The sequence below is a fragment of the Notolepis coatsorum genome (genome assembly GCF_963971535.1).
Source record: "Notolepis coatsorum genome assembly, chromosome: 3".
In the NCBI taxonomy this organism is placed as follows: domain Eukaryota; kingdom Metazoa; phylum Chordata; class Actinopteri; order Aulopiformes; family Paralepididae; genus Notolepis; species Notolepis coatsorum.
Genome location: NC_140167.1, coordinates 156339082 through 156366489, shown reverse-complemented (window position 1 = coordinate 156366489; position 27408 = coordinate 156339082). Strand labels below are relative to the sequence as shown.

Genomic DNA, 27408 nt, shown 5'->3' with positions numbered 1-27408 from the left:
ACAGCAGTGTAATGATAATGACTGACCCTGACAGACTCCAGGTCAGATTATATAACAACAGTGTAATGCTAATGACTGACCCTGACTGATCACAGGTTAGATTCTTTAACAGCAGTGTAATGATAATGACTGACCCTGACAGACTCCAGGTCAGATTCTTTAACAACAGTGTAATGATAATGACTGACCCTGACTGATCACAGGTCAGATTCTTTAACAGCAGTGTAATGATAATGACTGACCCTGACAGACTCCAGGTCCTTGTTCCGCTGCATCAGCTGCTTCTCCAGCTCTACGATCTTATACATAGCCTCGTTCTCCATGTCCTGCAGCTTCTCCGTCATCTGGAACAACAACAACAACAATAAATCACTGATATAGACTCTCAGAGGTGATACATGTCTTAAATTATATCAATATTGTGCTGTCAGAACAGTATTATGTTTGTAGGTTAAGAATTGAATGTTCACTATTGTCCATTTTGGCGATGGTCACCTTGTAACCAGAAAATGCCCAAAGAGACGTATTTGTATTCAAGTTGATCAGCATCTCTTAGATTGTGCTAGCAAGGCAGTGTTATGTTTATACGTGATATATTTACAACAGGTATTTCATGCTGGGAGAGAGGGAGGTTTGTTTATGTGTCCTTGCTGCCCTCTAGTGGTCAAATAAATAATAATAGCAGCTTTAAGATGCATTGCTTGTGGCTGCTGACTATATCCTGACAGATAAGTGGAAGCGTGAGACTAATCTATAGCCCTGTCTTTAGAGAGAGAGAGAGAGATAATCATGATAATGATTGTAAAATCTTAGGAAGAAATTAAGGAACCAAACCAAACCATCAACCAACCGCCAAATTCAACTTTCCAACAATGTATTGGTTGATTGGCGAAAACCCTCCTCTGTTAACCTCTTAACACTTTGGTGACAAAAACGAGTTAAGATATTTTTATTCATTATCCACCCAGGGAGCCTGTTGTTACCATAGGGAATGAGTCTGAGGTCGCCAAGGTGCAATACTGGCCGCATCCCGCTAGACGGCGGTATCGAGCACCCTTTGTAACCTTGTATCTTGGCCTGTGTAATGGCCAAACGTCTCCGGTTTCATGTTTCCTTGTCGGGCGAGGGCAGCCGTTCTCCTGGTTCCATTGAAGCGCGTCAAATATCCCCGATCCATATGTTGTGGTGGATTATGCCGTGGGCCAAATGGACATTGGATGTACCTGATGGCGATCTGGCGTAAGAACGATCTGACGTCAATTTTAGCTTGATCCTGCAATGCTTTTATACCGATCAGGGTTTTTAGTGTTCAATACGAATGCCGTTACTGACAATCAAATAATCAGAAACGACCCCCCCCCCCCTTTCATGCATTCATGATGGAACATACTACCTATGACATAGATCTGATTTCGGAATAATAGCGTGTACAGGCAAGAAATGGCAACGTCTATAGTGGAATTGACATATAGGGCTATAACTCAGCATTTCATGAATTACCCTAGACCGATCTAAAACCATACTTACATTCACCACGGTATAACACAGGAACGTATGGATGGAAAATTTATTCCTTTTCACCTATTGAACGATAGATAGGTGATGTCAAATGGGCCATAGTATTGTATCCATAGCTATAATATAGAATATAGTTATAGCTCTACAAACAAGGTGACAGATCCCTATCTATCTAGCGGTGGCGTTGCTACAGAAGGCTGCGTCTAATGGCTGGCACTGAAAGTGTTAAGCATCGGACGGTGAGTGCATGACGGCCTGCCGTTGGGCCGTGCGATGCTTAAGAGGAGGGTTTAAAGTGCGGTGTCGTTAACAGAGGAGGGTTAAAGGGTTCTCCTCACGTGTGACATGTTCTCCTCCAGCTCCTCTACTCGCTCCAGGGCAGCGTTTTTGGTCTCAGCGTCCTCCAGCAAGGCTCCCACATCAAACACATTGTCCAGGTAGGCCTGGATCTGAACCTGCAGCTTGTCACTCTCTGTGTGCTTCAGTTTCTGGAGACAGAGAGACAGAGACAGAGACCGAGACAGAGAGAGAGAGAGAGAGAGACAATCAGAAAGTCAGTTCACTGCATAAAGCCAATATCTCCGTCTGCAAGCATCGATCTACCAGTTGAGCAGATGGGTTTTTTTTATAAGATAATTGACTGGTTTTCTAAACCCAGATAACTGCTTTCTAAACCAAGATAACTGCATTCTAAACCCAGAGAGAACTGCTTTCTAAACCCACATATAACTGCTTTCTAAACCCACATAGATAACTGCTTTCTAAACCCAGATAACTGCTTTCTAAACCCAAAGAGAACTGCTTTCTAAACCCAGAGAGAACTGCTTTCTAAACCCAGAGAGAACTGCTTTCTAAACCCAGAGAGAACTGCTTTCTAAACCCACAGTGAACCGCTTTCTAAACCCAGATAACTGCTTTCTAAACCCACAGAGAACCGCTTTCTAAACCCACAGAGAACTGCTTTCTAAACACACAGAGAACTGGTTTTCTGTGGTTTGTGGTCAGCAGGTAGATATTAGATGTGATGAGAATCTACACTCCAGAGCAGAGTAAAGAGTTTACACTTACGTCTAAGTAGTCGTCCAGACCCAGCTTGGTGAAGTCGTACTGGAGGTGGACCCTGAAGTTCATGTCTTCTACTGAGTGCACCACGATGTTGATGAACTGCATGCAGGCCACCTGGGGACCCGGCAAGGGGGGTGGGGGGTAACATGTTAGAATGGGAGGTCATGACCTGCGGAAATGCCAACTTCTTTGGAAATAAGTGTTTTCCAGGAGTCTGCTGACATACTGTAGGCCTGACACACTCATGAAATACATCTCTATCAAATAGGTTTAGGAGCATCATCATGTTTATATAAGATCAGATATTCCTTTATTGATCCCATTGGGGACATCCAGGCATCATAGCAACATGGGGAGGGGGGAGGGGAGGTACAGGTACATGGTAATACTAGATACAGGTCATAAAATTATAGTACAGTAGAAAAGTAAAAATAAAGATAGGCAGTGTAAACAATATGATTAACTCTGAGTATGCGCATAATGAGCAAGTAGGCAGTGTAAATCAAGGTTCAGATGAGGGTCTGTATACCCTATCAGTTAAATTTGCATTACAATAAATATAGTTACAATACACTATAATCTAAATATATACTATGTGTAAGTATACATTATACACAGGTTCAGTATGTATGGCGTGGTATACTTCATAGAAGCATCGTCATGTTTATGAGCATCATAATGTAGTTATGTACATTAATTATGTTCTGTAGTTAAATGTAGTTTCTCTCTCTGAATCATGACTATGAATGACTCAATACGGTGCTCTGTGGTAATGATGATGGAGGAGCTTATGACCAGCTGACGGGGATCCGTATAAACCAGCTCATCCACGTCATTGGGCGAGAGAGAGAGGGGAGGGGAGGGGGGGGTCTGTCCTGTGTCTAGTGCAGTGGTTCTCAAACTACGGGTCGCGACCCAAATTGGGGTCCCGGGTAGGTGACAGTGGGGCGCATTGGAAAGTAAAAAAAAAAGAATAAAAACATTTTATGTTCTGCCAACATATTTTGGCTAAATATGCCTCGTTTTATAAATGTGTATTGATAACATAGTGCTGTAATTACATTTTCTAATAAATATGCATGATCAAGTTCAACAACGTGTGCTTTTATTTTGATATTCCTTAATTCCACGTTGAAATTACGCGATACATTAAGTGTGGGGTCCCCAAAAAAAAATCCTAAATAAAATGGGGTCACGGTATGAAATAGTTTGAGAACCCCTGGTCTAGTGCACACACGCTGGAGACGCATGCCTTCTCCTCAGCCTACTAACATGGGCTTTAATGAACTTCCTGTTAGAAGCCCGGGAGGCGTCTCGGTGTGACATGTCAACCCAGACAAATCTGTTTGCTTTCCTGCCTGCTGTCAAATTACTGGCAGATGACCAGAGAGGCTCAGGCTGGACTTGTGACTTGTGGCACACAAGACCTATTCAAACACAGCATCTGCTGGTCCACACACACACACATCAATGGGGACACTTAAAAGAGAGGGGAGAGGCATATTGGGGAAGATTATGTCTAACCGGCACGCTGGTCACGCACACTGCGTTTCATTCATCTCCGTTAAGCTAATTAGCAGACATCAGTGTTGAGATGACCAACTTGGCGAGGGTTTCTGACACAGTACTGCTCTCGTTAAGATGTGCTCTGCGAGGTTTCTGTGTTTGATCTTATGACGCGGCAGCTCTGGGTGTTTACATGGGCGATGGACGGCTGTATTTAGTGTTGTGAACGTACCATGAAGTCGATGTTGTCTTGTTTAGTAGTGTTGTAAACGTACCATGAAGTCGATGTTGGTGTTTAGTAGTGTTGTGAACGTACCATGAAGTCAATGCTGTCTTGTTTAGTAGTGTTGTGAACGTACCATGAAGTTAATGTTGTGTTTAGTAGTGTTGTGAACGTACCAAGAAGTTAATGTTGTGTTTAGTAGTGTTGTGAACGTACCATGAAGTTAATGTTGTGGTTAGTAGTGTTGTGAACGTACCATGAAGTCGATGTTGGTGTTTAGTAGTGTTGTGAACGTACCATGAAGTCAATGTTGTCTTGTTTAGTAGTGTTGTGAACGTATCATGAAGTCAATGTTGTCTTGTTTAGTAGTGTTGTGAACGTATCATGAAGTCGATGTTGGTGTTTAGTAGTGTTGTGAACGTATCATGAAGTCAATGTTGTCTTGTTTAGTAGTGTTGTGAACGTATCATGAAGTCGATGTTGTCTTGTTTAGTAGTGGTGTGAACGTATCATGAAGTCGATGTTGGTGTTTAGTAGTGTTGTGAACGTATCATGAAGTCGATGTTGGTGTTTAGTAGTGTTGTGAACGTATCATGAAGTCGATTTGTTGGTGTTTAGTAGTGTTGTGAATGTACCATGAAGTCGATGTTGTGTTGTTTAGTAGTGTTGTGAACGTATCATGAAGTCAATGTTGGTGTTTAGTAGTGTTGTGAACGTACCATGAAGTCGATGTTGTCTTGTTTAGTAGTGTTGTGAACAAACCATGAAGTCGATGTTGGTGTTTAGTAGTGGTGTGAACGTACCATGAAGTCGATGTTGGTGTTTAGTAGTGTTGTGAACGTATCATGAAGTCGATGTTGGTGTTTAGTAGTGTTGTGAATGTACCATGAAGTCGATGTTGTGTTGTTTAGTAGTGTTGTGAACGTACCATGAAGTCGATGTTGGTGTTTAGTAGTGTTGTGAACGTACCATGAAGTCGGTGTTGTGTTGTTTAGTAGTGTTGTGAACGTACCATGAAGTCGATGTTGTGTTGTTTAGTAGTGTTGTGAACGTATCATGAAGTCAATGTTGGTGTTTAGTAGTGTTGTGAACGTATCATGAAGTCGATGTTGTGTTGTTTAGTAGTGTTGTGAATGTACCATGAAGTCGATGTTGTGTTGTTTAGTAGTGTTGTGAACGTACCATGAAGTTAATGTTGTGTTTAGTAGTGTTGTGAACGTACCAAGAAGTTAATGTTGTGTTTAGTAGTGTTGTGAACGTACCATGGAGTCGATGTTGGTGTTTAGTAGTGTTGTGAACGTACCATGAAGTCAATGTTGTCTTGTTTAGTAGTGTTGTGAACGTATCATGAAGTCGATGTTGGTGTTTAGTAGTGTTGTGAACGTATCATGAAGTCGATGTTGGTGTTTAGTAGTGTTGTGAATGTACCATGAAGTCGATGTTGTGTTGTTTAGTAGTGTTGTGAACGTACCATGAAGTCGATGTTGGTGTTTAGTAGTGTTGTGAACGTACCATGAAGTCGGTGTTGTGTTGTTTAGTAGTGTTGTGAACATACCATGAAGTCGATGTTGTGTTGTTTAGTAGTGTTGTGAACGTATCATGAAGTCAATGTTGGTGTTTAGTAGTGTTGTGAACGTACCATGAAGTCGATGTTGGTGTTTAGTAGTGTTGTGAACGTACCATGAAGTCGATGTTGTGTTGTTTAGTAGTGTTGTGAACATACCATGAAGTCGATGTTGTGTTGTTTAGTAGTGTTGTGAACGTATCATGAAGTCAATGTTGGTGTTTAGTAGTGTTGTGAACGTATCATGAAGTCAATGTTGTCTTGTTTAGTAGTGTTGTGAACGTATCATGAAGTCGATGTTGTCTTGTTTAGTAGTGTTGTGAACGTATCATGAAGTCGATGTTGGTGTTTAGTAGTGTTGTGAACGTATCATGAAGTCGATGTTGGTGTTTAGTAGTGTTGTGAATGTACCATGAAGTCGATGTTGTGTTGTTTAGTAGTGTTGTGAACGTATCATGAAGTCAATGTTGGTGTTTAGTAGTGTTGTGAACGTACCATGAAGTCGATGTTGTCTTGTTTAGTAGTGTTGTGAACAAACCATGAAGTCGATGTTGGTGTTTAGTAGTGTTGTGAACGTACCATGGAGTCAATGTTGGTGTTTAGTAGTGTTGTGAACGTACCATGAAGTCGATGTTGGTGTTTAGTAGTGTTGTGAACGTATCATGAAGTCGATGTTGTGTTGTTTAGTAGTGTTGTGAATGTACCATGAAGTCGATGTTGTGTTGTTTAGTAGTGTTGTGAACGTACCATGAAGTTAATGTTGTGTTTAGTAGTGTTGTGAACGTACCAAGAAGTTACTGTTGTGTTTAGTAGTGTTGTGAACGTACCATGGAGTCGATGTTGGTGTTTAGTAGTGTTGTGAACGTACCATGAAGTCAATGTTGTCTTGTTTAGTAGTGTTGTGAACGTATCATGAAGTCGATGTTGGTGTTTAGTAGTGTTGTGAACGTATCATGAAGTCGATGTTGGTGTTTAGTAGTGTTGTGAATGTACCATGAAGTCGATGTTGTGTTGTTTAGTAGTGTTGTGAACGTACCATGAAGTCGATGTTGGTGTTTAGTAGTGTTGTGAACGTACCATGAAGTCGATGTTGTGTTGTTTAGTAGTGTTGTGAACGTACCATGAAGTCGATGTTGTGTTGTTTAGTAGTGTTGTGAACGTATCATGAAGTCAATGTTGGTGTTTAGTAGTGTTGTGAACGTACCATGAAGTCGATGTTGTCTTGTTTAGTAGTGTTGTGAACTAACCATGAAGTCGATGTTGGTGTTTAGTAGTGTTGTGAACGTACCATGAAGTCGATGTTGTGTTGTTTAGTAGTGTTGTGAACGTATCATGAAGTCAATGTTGGTGTTTAGTAGTGTTGTGAACGTATCATGAAGTCAATGTTGTCTTGTTTAGTAGTGTTGTGAACGTATCATGAAGTCGATGTTGTCTTGTTTAGTAGTGTTGTGAACGTATCATGAAGTCGATGTTGGTGTTTAGTAGTGTTGTGAACGTATCATGAAGTCGATGTTGGTGTTTAGTAGTGTTGTGAACGTATCATGAAGTCGATTTGTTGGTGTTTAGTAGTGTTGTGAATGTACCATGAAGTCGATGTTGTGTTGTTTAGTAGTGTTGTGAACGTATCATGAAGTCAATGTTGGTGTTTAGTAGTGTTGTGAATGTACCATGAAGTCGATGTTGTCTTGTTTAGTAGTGTTGTGAACAAACCATGAAGTCGATGTTGGTGTTTAGTATTGTTGTGAACGTACCATGGAGTCAATGTTGGTGTTTAGTAGTGTTGTGAACGTACCATGAAGTCGATGTTGGTGTTTAGTAGTGTTGTGAACGTATCATGAAGTCGATGTTGTGTTGTTTAGTAGTGTTGTGAATGTACCATGAAGTCGATGTTGTGTTGTTTAGTAGTGTTGTGAACGTACCATGAAGATAATGTTGTGTTTAGTAGTGTTGTGAACGTACCAAGAAGTTAATGTTGTGTTTAGTAGTGTTGTGAACGTACCATGGAGTCGATGTTGGTGTTTAGTAGTGTTGTGAACGTATCATGAAGTCGATGTTGTGTTGTTTAGTAGTGTTGTGAATGTACCATGAAGTCGATGTTGTGTTGTTTAGTAGTGTTGTGAACGTACCATGAAGTTAATGTTGTGTTTAGTAGTGTTGTGAACGTACCAAGAAGTTAATGTTGTGTTTAGTAGTGTTGTGAACGTACCATGGAGTCGATGTTGGTGTTTAGTAGTGTTGTGAACTTACCATGAAGTCAATGTTGTCTTGTTTAGTAGTGTTGTGAACGTATCATGAAGTCGATGTTGGTGTAGTAGTGTTGTGAACGTATCATGAAGTCGATGTTGGTGTTTAGTAGTGTTGTGAATGTACCATGAAGTCGATGTTGTGTTGTTTAGTAGTGTTGTGAACGTACCATGAAGTCGATGTTGGTGTTTAGTAGTGTTGTGAACGTACCATGAAGTCGATGTTGTGTTGTTTAGTAGTGTTGTGAACGTATCATGAAGTCAATGTTGGTGTTTAGTAGTGTTGTGAACGTACCATGAAGTCGATGTTGTCTTGTTTAGTAGTGTTGTGAACTAACCATGAAGTCGATGTTGGTGTTTAGTAGTGTTGTGAACGTACCATGGAGTCAATGTTGGTGTTTAGTAGTGTTGTGAATGTACCATGAAGTCGATGTTGGTGTTTAGTAGTGTTGTGAACGTATCATGAAGTCAATGTTGTCTTGTTTAGTAGTGTTGTGAGCATATCATGAAGTCGATGTTGGTGTTTAGTAGTGTTGTGAACGTATCATGAAGTCGATGTTGGTGTTTAGTAGTGTTGTGAACGTATCATGAAGTCAATGTTATCTTGTTTAGTAGTGTTGTGAACGTATCATGAAGTCGATGTTGTGTTGTTTAGTAGTGTTGTGAGCGTACCATGGAGTCAATGTTGTGTTGTTTAGTAGTGTTGTGAACGTACCATGGAGTCAATGTTGGTGTTTAGTAGTGTTGTGAACGTATCATTAAGTCGATGTTGGTGTTTAGTAGTGTTGTGAACGTACCATGAAGTCGATGTTGGTGTTTAGTAGTGTTGTGAATGTACCATGAAGTCGATGTTGTGTTTAGTAGTGTTGTGAACGTATCATGAAGTCGATGTTGGTGTTTAGTAGTGTTGTGAATGTACCATGAAGTCGATGTTGTGTTGTTTAGTAGTGTTGTGAACGTATCATGAAGTCAATGTTGGTGTTTAGTAGTGTTGTGAACGTACCATGAAGTCGATGTTGTGTGTTTAGTAGTGTTGTGAACGTACCATGAAGTCGATGTTGTGTTGTTTAGTAGTGTTGTGAACGTATCATGAAGTCAATGTTGGTGTTTAGTAGTGTTGTGAACGTACCATGAAGTCGATGTTGTCTTGTTTAGTAGTGTTGTGAACTAACCATGAAGTCGATGTTGGTGTTTAGTAGTGTTGTGAACGTACCATGGAGTCAATGTTGGTGTTTAGTAGTGTTGTGAACGTACCATGAAGTCGATGTTGGTGTTTAGTAGTGTTGTGAACGTATCATGAAGTCAATGTTGTCTTGTTTAGTAGTGTTGTGAACGTATCATGAAGTCGATGTTGGTGTTTAGTAGTGTTGTGAACGTATCATGAAGTCGATGTTGGTGTTTAGTAGTGTTGTGAACGTATCATGAAGTCAATGGTATCTTGTTTAGTAGTGTTGTGAACGTATCATGAAGTCGATGTTGTGTTGTTTAGTAGTGTTGTGAGCGTACCATGGAGTCAATGTTGTGTTGTTTAGTAGTGTTGTGAATGTACAATGGAGTCAATGTTGGTGTTTAGTAGTGTTGTGAACGTATCATTAAGTCGATGTTGGTGTTTAGTAGTGTTGTGAACGTACCATGAAGTTGATGTTGGTGTTTAGTAGTGTTGTGAATGTACCATGAAGTCGATGTTGTGTTTAGTAGTGTTGTGAACGTATCATGAAGTCGATGTTGGTGTTTAGTAGTGTTGTGAATGTACCATGAAGTCGATGTTGTGTTGTTTAGTAGTGTTGTGAACGTATCATGAAGTCAATGTTGGTGTTTAGTAGTGTTGTGAACGTACCATGAAGTCGATGTTGTCTTGTTTAGTAGTGTTGTGAACGAACCATGAAGTCGATGTTGGTGTTTAGTAGTGTTGTGAACGTACCATGAAGTCGATGTTGGTGTTTAGTAGTGTTGTGAACGTACCATGAAGTCAATGTTGTGTTTAGTAGTGTTGTAAACGTACCATGAAGTCGATGTTGGTGTTTAGTAGTGTTGTGAACGTACCATGAAGTCAATGCTGTCTTGTTTAGTAGTGTTGTGAAACGTACCATGAAGTTAATGTTGTGTTTAGTAGTGTTGTGAACGTACCAAAAAGTTAATGTTGTGTTTAGTAGTGTTGTGAACGTACCATGGAGTCGATGTTGGTGTTTAGTAGTGTTGTGAACGTACCATGAAGTCAATGTTGTCTTGTTTATTAGTGTTGTGAACGTATCATGAAGTCGATGTTGGTGTTTAGTAGTGTTGTGAACGTATCATGAAGTCAATGTTGTCTTGTTTAGTAGTGTTGTGAACGTATCATGAAGTTAATGTTGTGTTTAGTAGTGTTGTGAACGTATCATGAAGTCGATGTTGGTGTTTAGTAGTGTTGTGAACGTATCATGAAGTCAATGTTGTCTTGTTTAGTAGTGTTGTGAACGTATCATGAAGTCGATGTTTGTGTTTAGTAGTGTTGTGAACGTATCATGAAGTCGATGTTGGTGTTTAGTAGTGTTGTGAACGTATCATGAAGTCGATGTTGGTGTTTAGTAGTGTTGTGAACGTATCATGAAGTCGATGTTGTTGTTTAGTAGTGTTGTGAACGTATCATGAAGTCAATGTTGTCTTGTTTAGTAGTGTTGTGAACGTGATGTTGTGTTGTTTAGTAGTGTTGTGAATGTACCATGAAGTCGATGATGTGTTGTTTAGTAGTGTTGTGAACGTATCATGAAGTCAATGTTGGTGTTTAGTAGTGTTGTGAACGTACCATGAAGTCGATGTTGTCTTGTTTAGTAGTGTTGTGAACGAACCATGAAGTCGATGTTGGTGTTTAGTAGTGTTGTGAACGTACCATGGAGTCAATGTTGGTGTTTAGTAGTGTTGTGAACGTACCATGAAGTCGATGTTGGTGTTTAGTAGTGTTGTGAACGTATCATGAAGTCAATGTTGTCTTGTTTAGTAGTGTTGTGAACGTATCATGAAGTCGATGTTGGTGTTTAGTAGTGTTGTGAACGTATCATGAAGTCGATGTTGGTGTTTAGTAGTGTTGTGAACGTATCATGAAGTCAATGGTATCTTGTTTAGTAGTGTTGTGAACGTATCATGAAGTCGATGTTGTGTTGTTTAGTAGTGTTGTGAGCGTACCATGGAGTCAATGTTGTGTTGTTTAGTAGTGTTGTGAATGTACCATGGAGTCAATGTTGGTGTTTAGTAGTGTTGTGAACGTATCATTAAGTCGATGTTGGTGTTTAGTAGTGTTGTGAACGTACCATGAAGTCGATGTTGGTGTTTAGTAGTGTTGTGAATGTACCATGAAGTCGATGTTGTGTTTAGTAGTGTTGTGAACGTATCATGAAGTCGATGTTGGTGTTTAGTAGTGTTGTGAATGTACCATGAAGTCGATGTTGTGTTGTTTAGTAGTGTTGTGAACGTATCATGAAGTCAATGTTGGTGTTTAGTAGTGTTGTGAACGTACCATGAAGTCGATGTTGTCTTGTTTAGTAGTGTTGTGAACGAACCATGAAGTCGATGTTGGTGTTTAGTAGTGTTGTGAACGTACCATGAAGTCGATGTTGGTGTTTAGTAGTGTTGTGAACGTACCATGAAGTCAATGTTGTGTTTAGTAGTGTTGTAAACGTACCATGAAGTCGATGTTGGTGTTTAGTAGTGTTGTGAACGTACCATGAAGTCAATGCTGTCTTGTTTAGTAGTGTTGTGAAACGTACCATGAAGTTAATGTTGTGTTTAGTAGTGTTGTGAACGTACCAAAAAGTTAATGTTGTGTTTAGTAGTGTTGTGAACGTACCATGGAGTCGATGTTGGTGTTTAGTAGTGTTGTGAACGTACCATGAAGTCAATGTTGTCTTGTTTATTAGTGTTGTGAACGTATCATGAAGTCGATGTTGGTGTTTAGTAGTGTTGTGAACGTATCATGAAGTCAATGTTGTCTTGTTTAGTAGTGTTGTGAACGTATCATGAAGTTAATGTTGTGTTTAGTAGTGTTGTGAACGTATCATGAAGTCGATGTTGGTGTTTAGTAGTGTTGTGAACGTATCATGAAGTCAATGTTGTCTTGTTTAGTAGTGTTGTGAACGTATCATGAAGTCGATGTTGGTGTTTAGTAGTGTTGTGAGCGTATCATGAAGTCGATGTTGGTGTTTAGTAGTGTTGTGAACGTATCATGAAGTCGATGTTGGTGTTTAGTAGTGTTGTGAACGTATCATGAAGTCAATGTTGTCTTGTTTAGTAGTGTTGTGAACGTGATGTTGTGTTGTTTAGTAGTGTTGTGAATGTACCATGAAGTCGATGATGTGTTGTTTAGTAGTGTTGTGAACGTATCATGAAGTCAATGTTGGTGTTTAGTAGTGTTGTGAACGTACCATGAAGTCGATGTTGTCTTGTTTAGTAGTGTTGTGAACGAACCATGAAGTCGATGTTGGTGTTTAGTAGTGTTGTGAACGTACCATGGAGTCAATGTTGGTGTTTAGTAGTGTTGTGAACGTACCATGAAGTCGATGTTGGTGTTTAGTAGTGTTGTGAACGTACCATGAAGTCGATGTTGTGTTGTTTAGTAGTGTTGTAAACGTACCATGAAGTCGATGTTGGTGTTTAGTAGTGTTGTGAACGTACCATGAAGTCAATGCTGTCTTGTTTAGTAGTGTTGTGAACGTACCATGAAGTTAATGTTGTGTTTAGTAGTGTTGTGAACGTACCATGAAGTCGATGTTGTCTTGTTTAGTAGTGTTGTGAACGAACCATGAAGTCGATGTTTAGTAGTGTTGTGAACGTACCATGAAGTCGATGTTGGTGTTTAATAGTGTTGTGAACGTACCATGAAGTCAATGTTGTGTTTAGTAGTGTTGTGAACGTACCATGGAGTCGATGTTGGTGTTTAGTAGTGTTGTGAATGTACCATGAAGTCAATGTTGTCTTGTTTAGTAGTTTTGTGAACGTATCATGAAGTCAATGTTGTCTTGTTTAGTAGTGTTGTGAACGTATCATGAAGTCAATGTTGTCTGTTTAGTAGTGTTGTGAACGTATCATGAAGTCAATGTTGTCTTGTTTAGTAGTGTTGTGAACGTATCATGAAGTCGATGTTGGTGTTTAGTAGTGTTGTGAACGTATCATGAAGTCAATGTTGTCTTGTTTATTAGTGTTGTGAACGTATCATGAAGTCGATGTTGGTGTTTAGTAGTGTTGTGAACGTATCATGAAGTCAATGTTGTCTTGTTTAGTAGTGTTGTGAACGTATCATGAAGTTAATGTTGTGTTTAGTAGTGTTGTGAACGTATCATGAAGTCGATGTTGGTGTTTAGTAGTGTTGTGAACGTATCATGAAGTCAATGTTGTCTTGTTTAGTAGTGTTGTGAACGTATCATGAAGTCGATGTTTGTGTTTAGTAGTGTTGTGAACGTATCATGAAGTCGATGTTGGTGTTTAGTAGTGTTGTGAACGTATCATGAAGTCGATGTTGGTGTTTAGTAGTGTTGTGAACGTATCATGAAGTCGATGTTGGTGTTTAGTAGTGTTGTGAACGTATCATGAAGTCAATGTTGTCTTGTTTAGTAGTGTTGTGAACGTGATGTTGTGTTGTTTAGTAGTGTTGTGAATGTACCATGAAGTCGATGATGTGTTGTTTAGTAGTGTTGTGAACGTATCATGAAGTCAATGTTGGTGTTTAGTAGTGTTGTGAACGTACCATGAAGTCGATGTTGTCTTGTTTAGTAGTGTTGTGAACGAACCATGAAGTCGATGTTGGTGTTTAGTAGTGTTGTGAACGTACCATGGAGTCAATGTTGGTGTTTAGTAGTGTTGTGAACGTACCATGAAGTCGATGTTGGTGTTTAGTAGTGTTGTGAACGTATCATGAAGTCAATGTTGTCTTGTTTAGTAGTGTTGTGAACGTATCATGAAGTCGATGTTGGTGTTTAGTAGTGTTGTGAACGTATCATGAAGTCGATGTTGGTGTTTAGTAGTGTTGTGAACGTATCATGAAGTCAATGGTATCTTGTTTAGTAGTGTTGTGAACGTATCATGAAGTCGATGTTGTGTTGTTTAGTAGTGTTGTGAGCGTACCATGGAGTCAATGTTGTGTTGTTTAGTAGTGTTGTGAATGTACCATGGAGTCAATGTTGGTGTTTAGTAGTGTTGTGAACGTATCATTAAGTCGATGTTGGTGTTTAGTAGTGTTGTGAACGTACCATGAAGTCGATGTTGGTGTTTAGTAGTGTTGTGAATGTACCATGAAGTCGATGTTGTGTTTAGTAGTGTTGTGAACGTATCATGAAGTCGATGTTGGTGTTTAGTAGTGTTGTGAATGTACCATGAAGTCGATGTTGTGTTGTTTAGTAGTGTTGTGAACGTATCATGAAGTCAATGTTGGTGTTTAGTAGTGTTGTGAACGTACCATGAAGTCGATGTTGTCTTGTTTAGTAGTGTTGTGAACGAACCATGAAGTCGATGTTGGTGTTTAGTAGTGTTGTGAACGTACCATGAAGTCGATGTTGGTGTTTAGTAGTGTTGTGAACGTACCATGAAGTCAATGTTGTGTTTAGTAGTGTTGTAAACGTACCATGAAGTCGATGTTGGTGTTTAGTAGTGTTGTGAACGTACCATGAAGTCAATGCTGTCTTGTTTAGTAGTGTTGTGAAACGTACCATGAAGTTAATGTTGTGTTTAGTAGTGTTGTGAACGTACCAAAAAGTTAATGTTGTGTTTAGTAGTGTTGTGAACGTACCATGGAGTCGATGTTGGTGTTTAGTAGTGTTGTGAACGTACCATGAAGTCAATGTTGTCTTGTTTATTAGTGTTGTGAACGTATCATGAAGTCGATGTTGGTGTTTAGTAGTGTTGTGAACGTATCATGAAGTCAATGTTGTCTTGTTTAGTAGTGTTGTGAACGTATCATGAAGTTAATGTTGTGTTTAGTAGTGTTGTGAACGTATCATGAAGTCGATGTTGGTGTTTAGTAGTGTTGTGAACGTATCATGAAGTCAATGTTGTCTTGTTTAGTAGTGTTGTGAACGTATCATGAAGTCGATGTTTGTGTTTAGTAGTGTTGTGAACGTATCATGAAGTCGATGTTGGTGTTTAGTAGTGTTGTGAACGTATCATGAAGTCGATGTTGGTGTTTAGTAGTGTTGTGAACGTATCATGAAGTCGATGTTGGTGTTTAGTAGTGTTGTGAACGTATCATGAAGTCAATGTTGTCTTGTTTAGTAGTGTTGTGAACGTGATGTTGTGTTGTTTAGTAGTGTTGTGAATGTACCATGAAGTCGATGATGTGTTGTTTAGTAGTGTTGTGAACGTATCATGAAGTCAATGTTGGTGTTTAGTAGTGTTGTGAACGTACCATGAAGTCGATGTTGTCTTGTTTAGTAGTGTTGTGAACGAACCATGAAGTCGATGTTGGTGTTTAGTAGTGTTGTGAACGTACCATGGAGTCAATGTTGGTGTTTAGTAGTGTTGTGAACGTACCATGAAGTCGATGTTGGTGTTTAGTAGTGTTGTGAACGTACCATGAAGTCGATGTTGTGTTGTTTAGTAGTGTTGTAAACGTACCATGAAGTCGATGTTGGTGTTTAGTAGTGTTGTAAACGTACCATGAAGTCAATGCTGTCTTGTTTAGTAGTGTTGTGAACGTACCATGAAGTTAATGTTGTGTTTAGTAGTGTTGTGAACGTACCATGAAGTCGATGTTGTCTTGTTTAGTAGTGTTGTGAACGAACCATGAAGTCGATGTTGGTGTTTAGTAGTGTTGTGAACGTACCATGAAGTCGATGTTGGTGTTTAATAGTGTTGTGAACGTACCATGAAGTCAATGTTGTGTTTAGTAGTGTTGTAAACGTACCATGAAGTCGATGTTGGTGTTTAGTAGTGTTGTGAACGTACCATGAAGTCAATGCTGTCTTGTTTAGTAGTGTTGTGAACGTACCATGAAGTTAATGTTGTCTTGTTTAGTAGTGTTGTGAACGTACCAAAAAGTTAATGTTGTGTTTAGTAGTGTTGTGAACGTACCATGGAGTCGATGTTGGTGTTTAGTAGTGTTGTGAATGTACCATGAAGTCAATGTTGTCTTGTTTAGTAGTTTTGTGAACGTATCATGAAGTCAATGTTGTCTTGTTTAGTAGTGTTGTGAACGTATCATGAAGTCGATGTTGGTGTTTAGTAGTGTTGTGAACGTATCATGAAGTCAATGTTGTCTTGTTTAGTAGTGTTGTGAACGTATCATGAAGTTAATGTTGTGTTTAGTAGTGTTGTGAACGTATCATGAAGTCGATGTTGGTGTTTAGTAGTGTTGTGAACGTACCATGAAGTCAATGTTGTCTGTTTAGTAGTGTTGTGAACGTATCATGAAGTCAATGTTGTCTTGTTTAGTAGTGTTGTGAACGTATCATGAAGTCGATGTTGGTGTTTAGTAGTGTTGTGAACGTATCATGAAGTCAATGTTGTCTTGTTTAGTAGTGTTGTGAACGTATCATGAAGTCGATGTTGGTGTTTAGTAGTGTTGTGAACGTATCATGAAGTCGATGTTGGTGTTTAGTAGTGTTGTGAACGTATCATGAAGTCGATGTTGGTGATTAGTAGTGTTGTGAACGTATCATGAAGTCAATGTTGTCTTGTTTAGTAGTGTTGTGAACGTATCATGAAGTCGATGTTTGTGTTTAGTAGTGTTGTGAACGTATCATGAAGTCAATGTTGTCTTGTTTAGTAGTGTTGTGAACGTATCATGAAGTCGATGTTGGTGTAGTAGTGTTGTGAACGTATCATGAAGTCGATGTTGGTGTTTAGTAGTGTTGTGAATGTACCATGAAGTCGATGTTGTGTTGTTTAGTAGTGTTGTGAACGTACCATGAAGTCGATGTTGGTGTTTAGTAGTGTTGTGAACGTACCATGAAGTCGATGTTGTGTTGTTTAGTAGTGTTGTGAACGTATCATGAAGTCAATGTTGGTGTTTAGTAGTGTTGTGAACGTACCATGAAGTCGATGTTGTCTTGTTTAGTAGTGTTGTGAACTAACCATGAAGTCGATGTTGGTGTTTAGTAGTGTTGTGAACGTACCATGGAGTCAATGTTGGTGTTTAGTAGTGTTGTGAATGTACCATGAAGTCGATGTTGGTGTTTAGTAGTGTTGTGAACGTATCATGAAGTCAATGTTGTCTTGTTTAGTAGTGTTGTGAGCATATCATGAAGTCGATGTTGGTGTTTAGTAGTGTTGTGAACGTATCATGAAGTCGATGTTGGTGTTTAGTAGTGTTGTGAACGTATCATGAAGTCAATGTTATCTTGTTTAGTAGTGTTGTGAACGTATCATGAAGTCGATGTTGTGTTGTTTAGTAGTGTTGTGAGCGTACCATGGAGTCAATGTTGTGTTGTTTAGTAGTGTTGTGAACGTACCATGGAGTCAATGTTGGTGTTTAGTAGTGTTGTGAACGTATCATTAAGTCGATGTTGGTGTTTAGTAGTGTTGTGAACGTACCATGAAGTCGATGTTGGTGTTTAGTAGTGTTGTGAATGTACCATGAAGTCGATGTTGTGTTTAGTAGTGTTGTGAACGTATCATGAAGTCGATGTTGGTGTTTAGTAGTGTTGTGAATGTACCATGAAGTCGATGTTGTGTTGTTTAGTAGTGTTGTGAACGTATCATGAAGTCAATGTTGGTGTTTAGTAGTGTTGTGAACGTACCATGAAGTCGATGTTGTGTGTTTAGTAGTGTTGTGAACGTACCATGAAGTCGATGTTGTGTTGTTTAGTAGTGTTGTGAACGTATCATGAAGTCAATGTTGGTGTTTAGTAGTGTTGTGAACGTACCATGAAGTCGATGTTGTCTTGTTTAGTAGTGTTGTGAACTAACCATGAAGTCGATGTTGGTGTTTAGTAGTGTTGTGAACGTACCATGGAGTCAATGTTGGTGTTTAGTAGTGTTGTGAACGTACCATGAAGTCGATGTTGGTGTTTAGTAGTGTTGTGAACGTATCATGAAGTCAATGTTGTCTTGTTTAGTAGTGTTGTGAACGTATCATGAAGTCGATGTTGGTGTTTAGTAGTGTTGTGAACGTATCATGAAGTCGATGTTGGTGTTTAGTAGTGTTGTGAACGTATCATGAAGTCAATGGTATCTTGTTTAGTAGTGTTGTGAACGTATCATGAAGTCGATGTTGTGTTGTTTAGTAGTGTTGTGAGCGTACCATGGAGTCAATGTTGTGTTGTTTAGTAGTGTTGTGAATGTACAATGGAGTCAATGTTGGTGTTTAGTAGTGTTGTGAACGTATCATTAAGTCGATGTTGGTGTTTAGTAGTGTTGTGAACGTACCATGAAGTTGATGTTGGTGTTTAGTAGTGTTGTGAATGTACCATGAAGTCGATGTTGTGTTTAGTAGTGTTGTGAACGTATCATGAAGTCGATGTTGGTGTTTAGTAGTGTTGTGAATGTACCATGAAGTCGATGTTGTGTTGTTTAGTAGTGTTGTGAACGTATCATGAAGTCAATGTTGGTGTTTAGTAGTGTTGTGAACGTACCATGAAGTCGATGTTGTCTTGTTTAGTAGTGTTGTGAACGAACCATGAAGTCGATGTTGGTGTTTAGTAGTGTTGTGAACGTACCATGAAGTCGATGTTGGTGTTTAGTAGTGTTGTGAACGTACCATGAAGTCAATGTTGTGTTTAGTAGTGTTGTAAACGTACCATGAAGTCGATGTTGGTGTTTAGTAGTGTTGTGAACGTACCATGAAGTCAATGCTGTCTTGTTTAGTAGTGTTGTGAAACGTACCATGAAGTTAATGTTGTGTTTAGTAGTGTTGTGAACGTACCAAAAAGTTAATGTTGTGTTTAGTAGTGTTGTGAACGTACCATGGAGTCGATGTTGGTGTTTAGTAGTGTTGTGAACGTACCATGAAGTCAATGTTGTCTTGTTTATTAGTGTTGTGAACGTATCATGAAGTCGATGTTGGTGTTTAGTAGTGTTGTGAACGTATCATGAAGTCAATGTTGTCTTGTTTAGTAGTGTTGTGAACGTATCATGAAGTTAATGTTGTGTTTAGTAGTGTTGTGAACGTATCATGAAGTCGATGTTGGTGTTTAGTAGTGTTGTGAACGTATCATGAAGTCAATGTTGTCTTGTTTAGTAGTGTTGTGAACGTATCATGAAGTCGATGTTTGTGTTTAGTAGTGTTGTGAACGTATCATGAAGTCGATGTTGGTGTTTAGTAGTGTTGTGAACGTATCATGAAGTCGATGTTGGTGTTTAGTAGTGTTGTGAACGTATCATGAAGTCGATGTTGTTGTTTAGTAGTGTTGTGAACGTATCATGAAGTCAATGTTGTCTTGTTTAGTAGTGTTGTGAACGTGATGTTGTGTTGTTTAGTAGTGTTGTGAATGTACCATGAAGTCGATGATGTGTTGTTTAGTAGTGTTGTGAACGTATCATGAAGTCAATGTTGGTGTTTAGTAGTGTTGTGAACGTACCATGAAGTCGATGTTGTCTTGTTTAGTAGTGTTGTGAACGAACCATGAAGTCGATGTTGGTGTTTAGTAGTGTTGTGAACGTACCATGGAGTCAATGTTGGTGTTTAGTAGTGTTGTGAACGTACCATGAAGTCGATGTTGGTGTTTAGTAGTGTTGTGAACGTATCATGAAGTCAATGTTGTCTTGTTTAGTAGTGTTGTGAACGTATCATGAAGTCGATGTTGGTGTTTAGTAGTGTTGTGAACGTATCATGAAGTCGATGTTGGTGTTTAGTAGTGTTGTGAACGTATCATGAAGTCAATGGTATCTTGTTTAGTAGTGTTGTGAACGTATCATGAAGTCGATGTTGTGTTGTTTAGTAGTGTTGTGAGCGTACCATGGAGTCAATGTTGTGTTGTTTAGTAGTGTTGTGAATGTACCATGGAGTCAATGTTGGTGTTTAGTAGTGTTGTGAACGTATCATTAAGTCGATGTTGGTGTTTAGTAGTGTTGTGAACGTACCATGAAGTCGATGTTGGTGTTTAGTAGTGTTGTGAATGTACCATGAAGTCGATGTTGTGTTTAGTAGTGTTGTGAACGTATCATGAAGTCGATGTTGGTGTTTAGTAGTGTTGTGAATGTACCATGAAGTCGATGTTGTGTTGTTTAGTAGTGTTGTGAACGTATCATGAAGTCAATGTTGGTGTTTAGTAGTGTTGTGAACGTACCATGAAGTCGATGTTGTCTTGTTTAGTAGTGTTGTGAACGAACCATGAAGTCGATGTTGGTGTTTAGTAGTGTTGTGAACGTACCATGAAGTCGATGTTGGTGTTTAGTAGTGTTGTGAACGTACCATGAAGTCAATGTTGTGTTTAGTAGTGTTGTAAACGTACCATGAAGTCGATGTTGGTGTTTAGTAGTGTTGTGAACGTACCATGAAGTCAATGCTGTCTTGTTTAGTAGTGTTGTGAAACGTACCATGAAGTTAATGTTGTGTTTAGTAGTGTTGTGAACGTACCAAAAAGTTAATGTTGTGTTTAGTAGTGTTGTGAACGTACCATGGAGTCGATGTTGGTGTTTAGTAGTGTTGTGAACGTACCATGAAGTCAATGTTGTCTTGTTTATTAGTGTTGTGAACGTATCATGAAGTCGATGTTGGTGTTTAGTAGTGTTGTGAACGTATCATGAAGTCAATGTTGTCTTGTTTAGTAGTGTTGTGAACGTATCATGAAGTTAATGTTGTGTTTAGTAGTGTTGTGAACGTATCATGAAGTCGATGTTGGTGTTTAGTAGTGTTGTGAACGTATCATGAAGTCAATGTTGTCTTGTTTAGTAGTGTTGTGAACGTATCATGAAGTCGATGTTGGTGTTTAGTAGTGTTGTGAGCGTATCATGAAGTCGATGTTGGTGTTTAGTAGTGTTGTGAACGTATCATGAAGTCGATGTTGGTGTTTAGTAGTGTTGTGAACGTATCATGAAGTCAATGTTGTCTTGTTTAGTAGTGTTGTGAACGTGATGTTGTGTTGTTTAGTAGTGTTGTGAATGTACCATGAAGTCGATGATGTGTTGTTTAGTAGTGTTGTGAACGTATCATGAAGTCAATGTTGGTGTTTAGTAGTGTTGTGAACGTACCATGAAGTCGATGTTGTCTTGTTTAGTAGTGTTGTGAACGAACCATGAAGTCGATGTTGGTGTTTAGTAGTGTTGTGAACGTACCATGGAGTCAATGTTGGTGTTTAGTAGTGTTGTGAACGTACCATGAAGTCGATGTTGGTGTTTAGTAGTGTTGTGAACGTACCATGAAGTCGATGTTGTGTTGTTTAGTAGTGTTGTAAACGTACCATGAAGTCGATGTTGGTGTTTAGTAGTGTTGTGAACGTACCATGAAGTCAATGCTGTCTTGTTTAGTAGTGTTGTGAACGTACCATGAAGTTAATGTTGTGTTTAGTAGTGTTGTGAACGTACCATGAAGTCGATGTTGTCTTGTTTAGTAGTGTTGTGAACGAACCATGAAGTCGATGTTTAGTAGTGTTGTGAACGTACCATGAAGTCGATGTTGGTGTTTAATAGTGTTGTGAACGTACCATGAAGTCAATGTTGTGTTTAGTAGTGTTGTGAACGTACCATGGAGTCGATGTTGGTGTTTAGTAGTGTTGTGAATGTACCATGAAGTCAATGTTGTCTTGTTTAGTAGTTTTGTGAACGTATCATGAAGTCAATGTTGTCTTGTTTAGTAGTGTTGTGAACGTATCATGAAGTCAATGTTGTCTGTTTAGTAGTGTTGTGAACGTATCATGAAGTCAATGTTGTCTTGTTTAGTAGTGTTGTGAACGTATCATGAAGTCGATGTTGGTGTTTAGTAGTGTTGTGAACGTATCATGAAGTCAATGTTGTCTTGTTTATTAGTGTTGTGAACGTATCATGAAGTCGATGTTGGTGTTTAGTAGTGTTGTGAACGTATCATGAAGTCAATGTTGTCTTGTTTAGTAGTGTTGTGAACGTATCATGAAGTTAATGTTGTGTTTAGTAGTGTTGTGAACGTATCATGAAGTCGATGTTGGTGTTTAGTAGTGTTGTGAACGTATCATGAAGTCAATGTTGTCTTGTTTAGTAGTGTTGTGAACGTATCATGAAGTCGATGTTTGTGTTTAGTAGTGTTGTGAACGTATCATGAAGTCGATGTTGGTGTTTAGTAGTGTTGTGAACGTATCATGAAGTCGATGTTGGTGTTTAGTAGTGTTGTGAACGTATCATGAAGTCGATGTTGGTGTTTAGTAGTGTTGTGAACGTATCATGAAGTCAATGTTGTCTTGTTTAGTAGTGTTGTGAACGTGATGTTGTGTTGTTTAGTAGTGTTGTGAATGTACCATGAAGTCGATGATGTGTTGTTTAGTAGTGTTGTGAACGTATCATGAAGTCAATGTTGGTGTTTAGTAGTGTTGTGAACGTACCATGAAGTCGATGTTGTCTTGTTTAGTAGTGTTGTGAACGAACCATGAAGTCGATGTTGGTGTTTAGTAGTGTTGTGAACGTACCATGGAGTCAATGTTGGTGTTTAGTAGTGTTGTGAACGTACCATGAAGTCGATGTTGGTGTTTAGTAGTGTTGTGAACGTATCATGAAGTCAATGTTGTCTTGTTTAGTAGTGTTGTGAACGTATCATGAAGTCGATGTTGGTGTTTAGTAGTGTTGTGAACGTATCATGAAGTCGATGTTGGTGTTTAGTAGTGTTGTGAACGTATCATGAAGTCAATGGTATCTTGTTTAGTAGTGTTGTGAACGTATCATGAAGTCGATGTTGTGTTGTTTAGTAGTGTTGTGAGCGTACCATGGAGTCAATGTTGTGTTGTTTAGTAGTGTTGTGAATGTACCGTGGAGTCAATGTTGGTGTTTAGTAGTGTTGTGAACGTATCATTAAGTCGATGTTGGTGTTTAGTAGTGTTGTGAACGTACCATGAAGTCGATGTTGGTGTTTAGTAGTGTTGTGAATGTACCATGAAGTCGATGTTGTGTTTAGTAGTGTTGTGAACGTATCATGAAGTCGATGTTGGTGTTTAGTAGTGTTGTGAATGTACCATGAAGTCGATGTTGTGTTGTTTAGTAGTGTTGTGAACGTATCATGAAGTCAATGTTGGTGTTTAGTAGTGTTGTGAACGTACCATGAAGTCGATGTTGTCTTGTTTAGTAGTGTTGTGAACGAACCATGAAGTCGATGTTGGTGTTTAGTAGTGTTGTGAACGTACCATGAAGTCGATGTTGGTGTTTAGTAGTGTTGTGAACGTACCATGAAGTCAATGTTGTGTTTAGTAGTGTTGTAAACGTACCATGAAGTCGATGTTGGTGTTTAGTAGTGTTGTGAACGTACCATGAAGTCAATGCTGTCTTGTTTAGTAGTGTTGTGAAACGTACCATGAAGTTAATGTTGTGTTTAGTAGTGTTGTGAACGTACCAAAAAGTTAATGTTGTGTTTAGTAGTGTTGTGAACGTACCATGGAGTCGATGTTGGTGTTTAGTAGTGTTGTGAACGTACCATGAAGTCAATGTTGTCTTGTTTATTAGTGTTGTGAACGTATCATGAAGTCGATGTTGGTGTTTAGTAGTGTTGTGAACGTATCATGAAGTCAATGTTGTCTTGTTTAGTAGTGTTGTGAACGTATCATGAAGTTAATGTTGTGTTTAGTAGTGTTGTGAACGTATCATGAAGTCGATGTTGGTGTTTAGTAGTGTTGTGAACGTATCATGAAGTCAATGTTGTCTTGTTTAGTAGTGTTGTGAACGTATCATGAAGTCGATGTTTGTGTTTAGTAGTGTTGTGAACGTATCATGAAGTCGATGTTGGTGTTTAGTAGTGTTGTGAACGTATCATGAAGTCGATGTTGGTGTTTAGTAGTGTTGTGAACGTATCATGAAGTCGATGTTGGTGTTTAGTAGTGTTGTGAACGTATCATGAAGTCAATGTTGTCTTGTTTAGTAGTGTTGTGAACGTGATGTTGTGTTGTTTAGTAGTGTTGTGAATGTACCATGAAGTCGATGATGTGTTGTTTAGTAGTGTTGTGAACGTATCATGAAGTCAATGTTGGTGTTTAGTAGTGTTGTGAACGTACCATGAAGTCGATGTTGTCTTGTTTAGTAGTGTTGTGAACGAACCATGAAGTCGATGTTGGTGTTTAGTAGTGTTGTGAACGTACCATGGAGTCAATGTTGGTGTTTAGTAGTGTTGTGAACGTACCATGAAGTCGATGTTGGTGTTTAGTAGTGTTGTGAACGTACCATGAAGTCGATGTTGTGTTGTTTAGTAGTGTTGTAAACGTACCATGAAGTCGATGTTGGTGTTTAGTAGTGTTGTAAACGTACCATGAAGTCAATGCTGTCTTGTTTAGTAGTGTTGTGAACGTACCATGAAGTTAATGTTGTGTTTAGTAGTGTTGTGAACGTACCATGAAGTCGATGTTGTCTTGTTTAGTAGTGTTGTGAACGAACCATGAAGTCGATGTTGGTGTTTAGTAGTGTTGTGAACGTACCATGAAGTCGATGTTGGTGTTTAATAGTGTTGTGAACGTACCATGAAGTCAATGTTGTGTTTAGTAGTGTTGTAAACGTACCATGAAGTCGATGTTGGTGTTTAGTAGTGTTGTGAACGTACCATGAAGTCAATGCTGTCTTGTTTAGTAGTGTTGTGAACGTACCATGAAGTTAATGTTGTCTTGTTTAGTAGTGTTGTGAACGTACCAAAAAGTTAATGTTGTGTTTAGTAGTGTTGTGAACGTACCATGGAGTCGATGTTGGTGTTTAGTAGTGTTGTGAATGTACCATGAAGTCAATGTTGTCTTGTTTAGTAGTTTTGTGAACGTATCATGAAGTCAATGTTGTCTTGTTTAGTAGTGTTGTGAACGTATCATGAAGTCGATGTTGGTGTTTAGTAGTGTTGTGAACGTATCATGAAGTCAATGTTGTCTTGTTTAGTAGTGTTGTGAACGTATCATGAAGTTAATGTTGTGTTTAGTAGTGTTGTGAACGTATCATGAAGTCGATGTTGGTGTTTAGTAGTGTTGTGAACGTACCATGAAGTCAATGTTGTCTGTTTAGTAGTGTTGTGAACGTATCATGAAGTCAATGTTGTCTTGTTTAGTAGTGTTGTGAACGTATCATGAAGTCGATGTTGGTGTTTAGTAGTGTTGTGAACGTATCATGAAGTCAATGTTGTCTTGTTTAGTAGTGTTGTGAACGTATCATGAAGTCGATGTTGGTGTTTAGTAGTGTTGTGAACGTATCATGAAGTCGATGTTGGTGTTTAGTAGTGTTGTGAACGTATCATGAAGTCGATGTTGGTGATTAGTAGTGTTGTGAACGTATCATGAAGTCAATGTTGTCTTGTTTAGTAGTGTTGTGAACGTATCATGAAGTCGATGTTTGTGTTTAGTAGTGTTGTGAACGTATCATGAAGTCGATGTTGGTGTTTAGTAGTGTTGTGAACGTATCATGAAGTCGATGTTGGTGTTTAGTAGTGTTGTGAACGTATCATGAAGTCGATGATGTGTTGTTTAGTAGTGTTGTGAACGTATCATGAAGTCAATGTTGGTGTTTAGTAGTGTTGTGAACGTACCATGAAGTCGATGTTGTCTTGTTTAGTAGTGTTGTGAACGAACCATGAAGTCGATGTTGGTGTTTAGTAGTGTTGTGAACGTACCATGGAGTCAATGTTGGTGTTTAGTAGTGTTGTGAACGTACCATGAAGTCGATGTTGGTGTTTAGTAGTGTTGTAAACGTACCATGAAGTCGATGTTGGTGTTTAGTAGTGTTGTGAACGTACCATGAAGTCAATGCTGTCTTGTTTAATAGTGTTGTGAACGTACCATGAAGTTAATGTTGTGTTTAGTAGTGTTGTGAACGTACCATGAAGTCGATGTTGTCTTGTTTAGTAGTGTTGTGAACGAACCATGAAGTCGATGTTGGTGTTTAGTAGTGTTGTGAACGTACCATGAAGTCGATGTTGGTGTTTAATAGTGTTGTGAACGTACCATGAAGTCAATGTTGTGTTTAGTAGTGTTGTAAACGTACCATGAAGTCGATGTTGGTGTTTAGTAGTGTTGTGAACGTATCATGAAGTCAATGCTGTCTTGTTTAGTAGTGTTGTGAACGTACCATGAAGTTAATGTTGTCTTGTTTAGTAGTGTTGTGAACGTACCAAAAAGTTTATGTTGTGTTTAGTAGTGTTGTGAACGTACCATGGAGTCGATGTTGGTGTTTAGTAGTGTTGTGAACGTACCATGAAGTCAATGTTGCCTTGTTTAGTAGTTTTGTGAACGTATCATGAAGTCAATGTTGTCTTGTTTAGTAGTGTTGTGAACGTATCATGAAGTCGATGTTGGTGTTTAGTAGTGTTGTGAACGTATCATGAAGTCAATGTTGTCTTGTTTAGTAGTGTTGTGAACGTATCATGAAGTTAATGTTGTGTTTAGTAGTGTTGTGAACGTATCATGAAGTCGATGTTGGTGTTTAGTAGTGTTGTGAACGTACCATGAAGTCAATGTTGTCTTGTTTAGTAGTGTTGTGAACGTATCATGAAGTCAATGTTGTCTTGTTTAGTAGTGTTGTGAACGTATCATGAAGTCGATGTTGGTGTTTAGTAGTGTTGTGAACGTATCATGAAGTCAATGTTGTCTTGTTTAGTAGTGTTGTGAACGTATCATGAAGTCGATGTTGGTGTTTAGTAGTGTTGTGAACGTATCATGAAGTCGATGTTGGTGTTTAGTAGTGTTGTGAACGTATCATGAAGTCGATGTTGGTGATTAGTAGTGTTGTGAACGTATCATGAAGTCAATGTTGTCTTGTTTAGTAGTGTTGTGAACGTATCATGAAGTCGATGTTGTGTTGTTTAGTAGTGTTGTGAATGTACCATGAAGTCGATGTTGTGTTGTTTAGTAGTGTTGTGAACGTATCATGAAGTCAATGTTGGTGTTTAGTAGTGTTGTGAATGTACCATGAAGTCGATGTTGTCTTGTTTAGTAGTGTTGTGAACGAACCATGAAGTCGATGTTGGTGTTTAGTAGTGTTGTGAACTAACCATGAAGTCGATGTTGGTGTTTAGTAGTGTTGTGAACGTACCATGGAGTCAATGTTGGTGTTTAGTAGTGTTGTGAACGTACCATGAAGTCGATGTTGGTGTTTAGTAGTGTTGTGAACGTACCATGAAGTCGATGTTGGTGTTTAGTAGTGTTGTGAACGTACCATGAAGTCGATGTTGTGTTGTTTAGTAGTGTTGTAAACGTACCATGAAGTCGATGTTGGTGTTTAGTAGTGTTGTGAACGTACCATGAAGTTAATGTTGTGTT

At 38.9% G+C, this 27408-nt stretch overlaps 1 protein-coding gene across 1 annotated transcript in view; it reads right to left on the bottom strand.

The window, feature by feature from the left end:
* Positions 1–27408, bottom strand: part of fmnl2a (formin-like 2a) — a 286333-nt gene that overhangs the window by 41802 nt on the left and 217123 nt on the right. Inside the window, 3 exon segments of the mRNA XM_084310737.1 lie at positions 243–344; positions 1857–2006; positions 2587–2697. Coding sequence (XP_084166863.1) covers positions 243–344; positions 1857–2006; positions 2587–2697 — 363 coding nt within the window.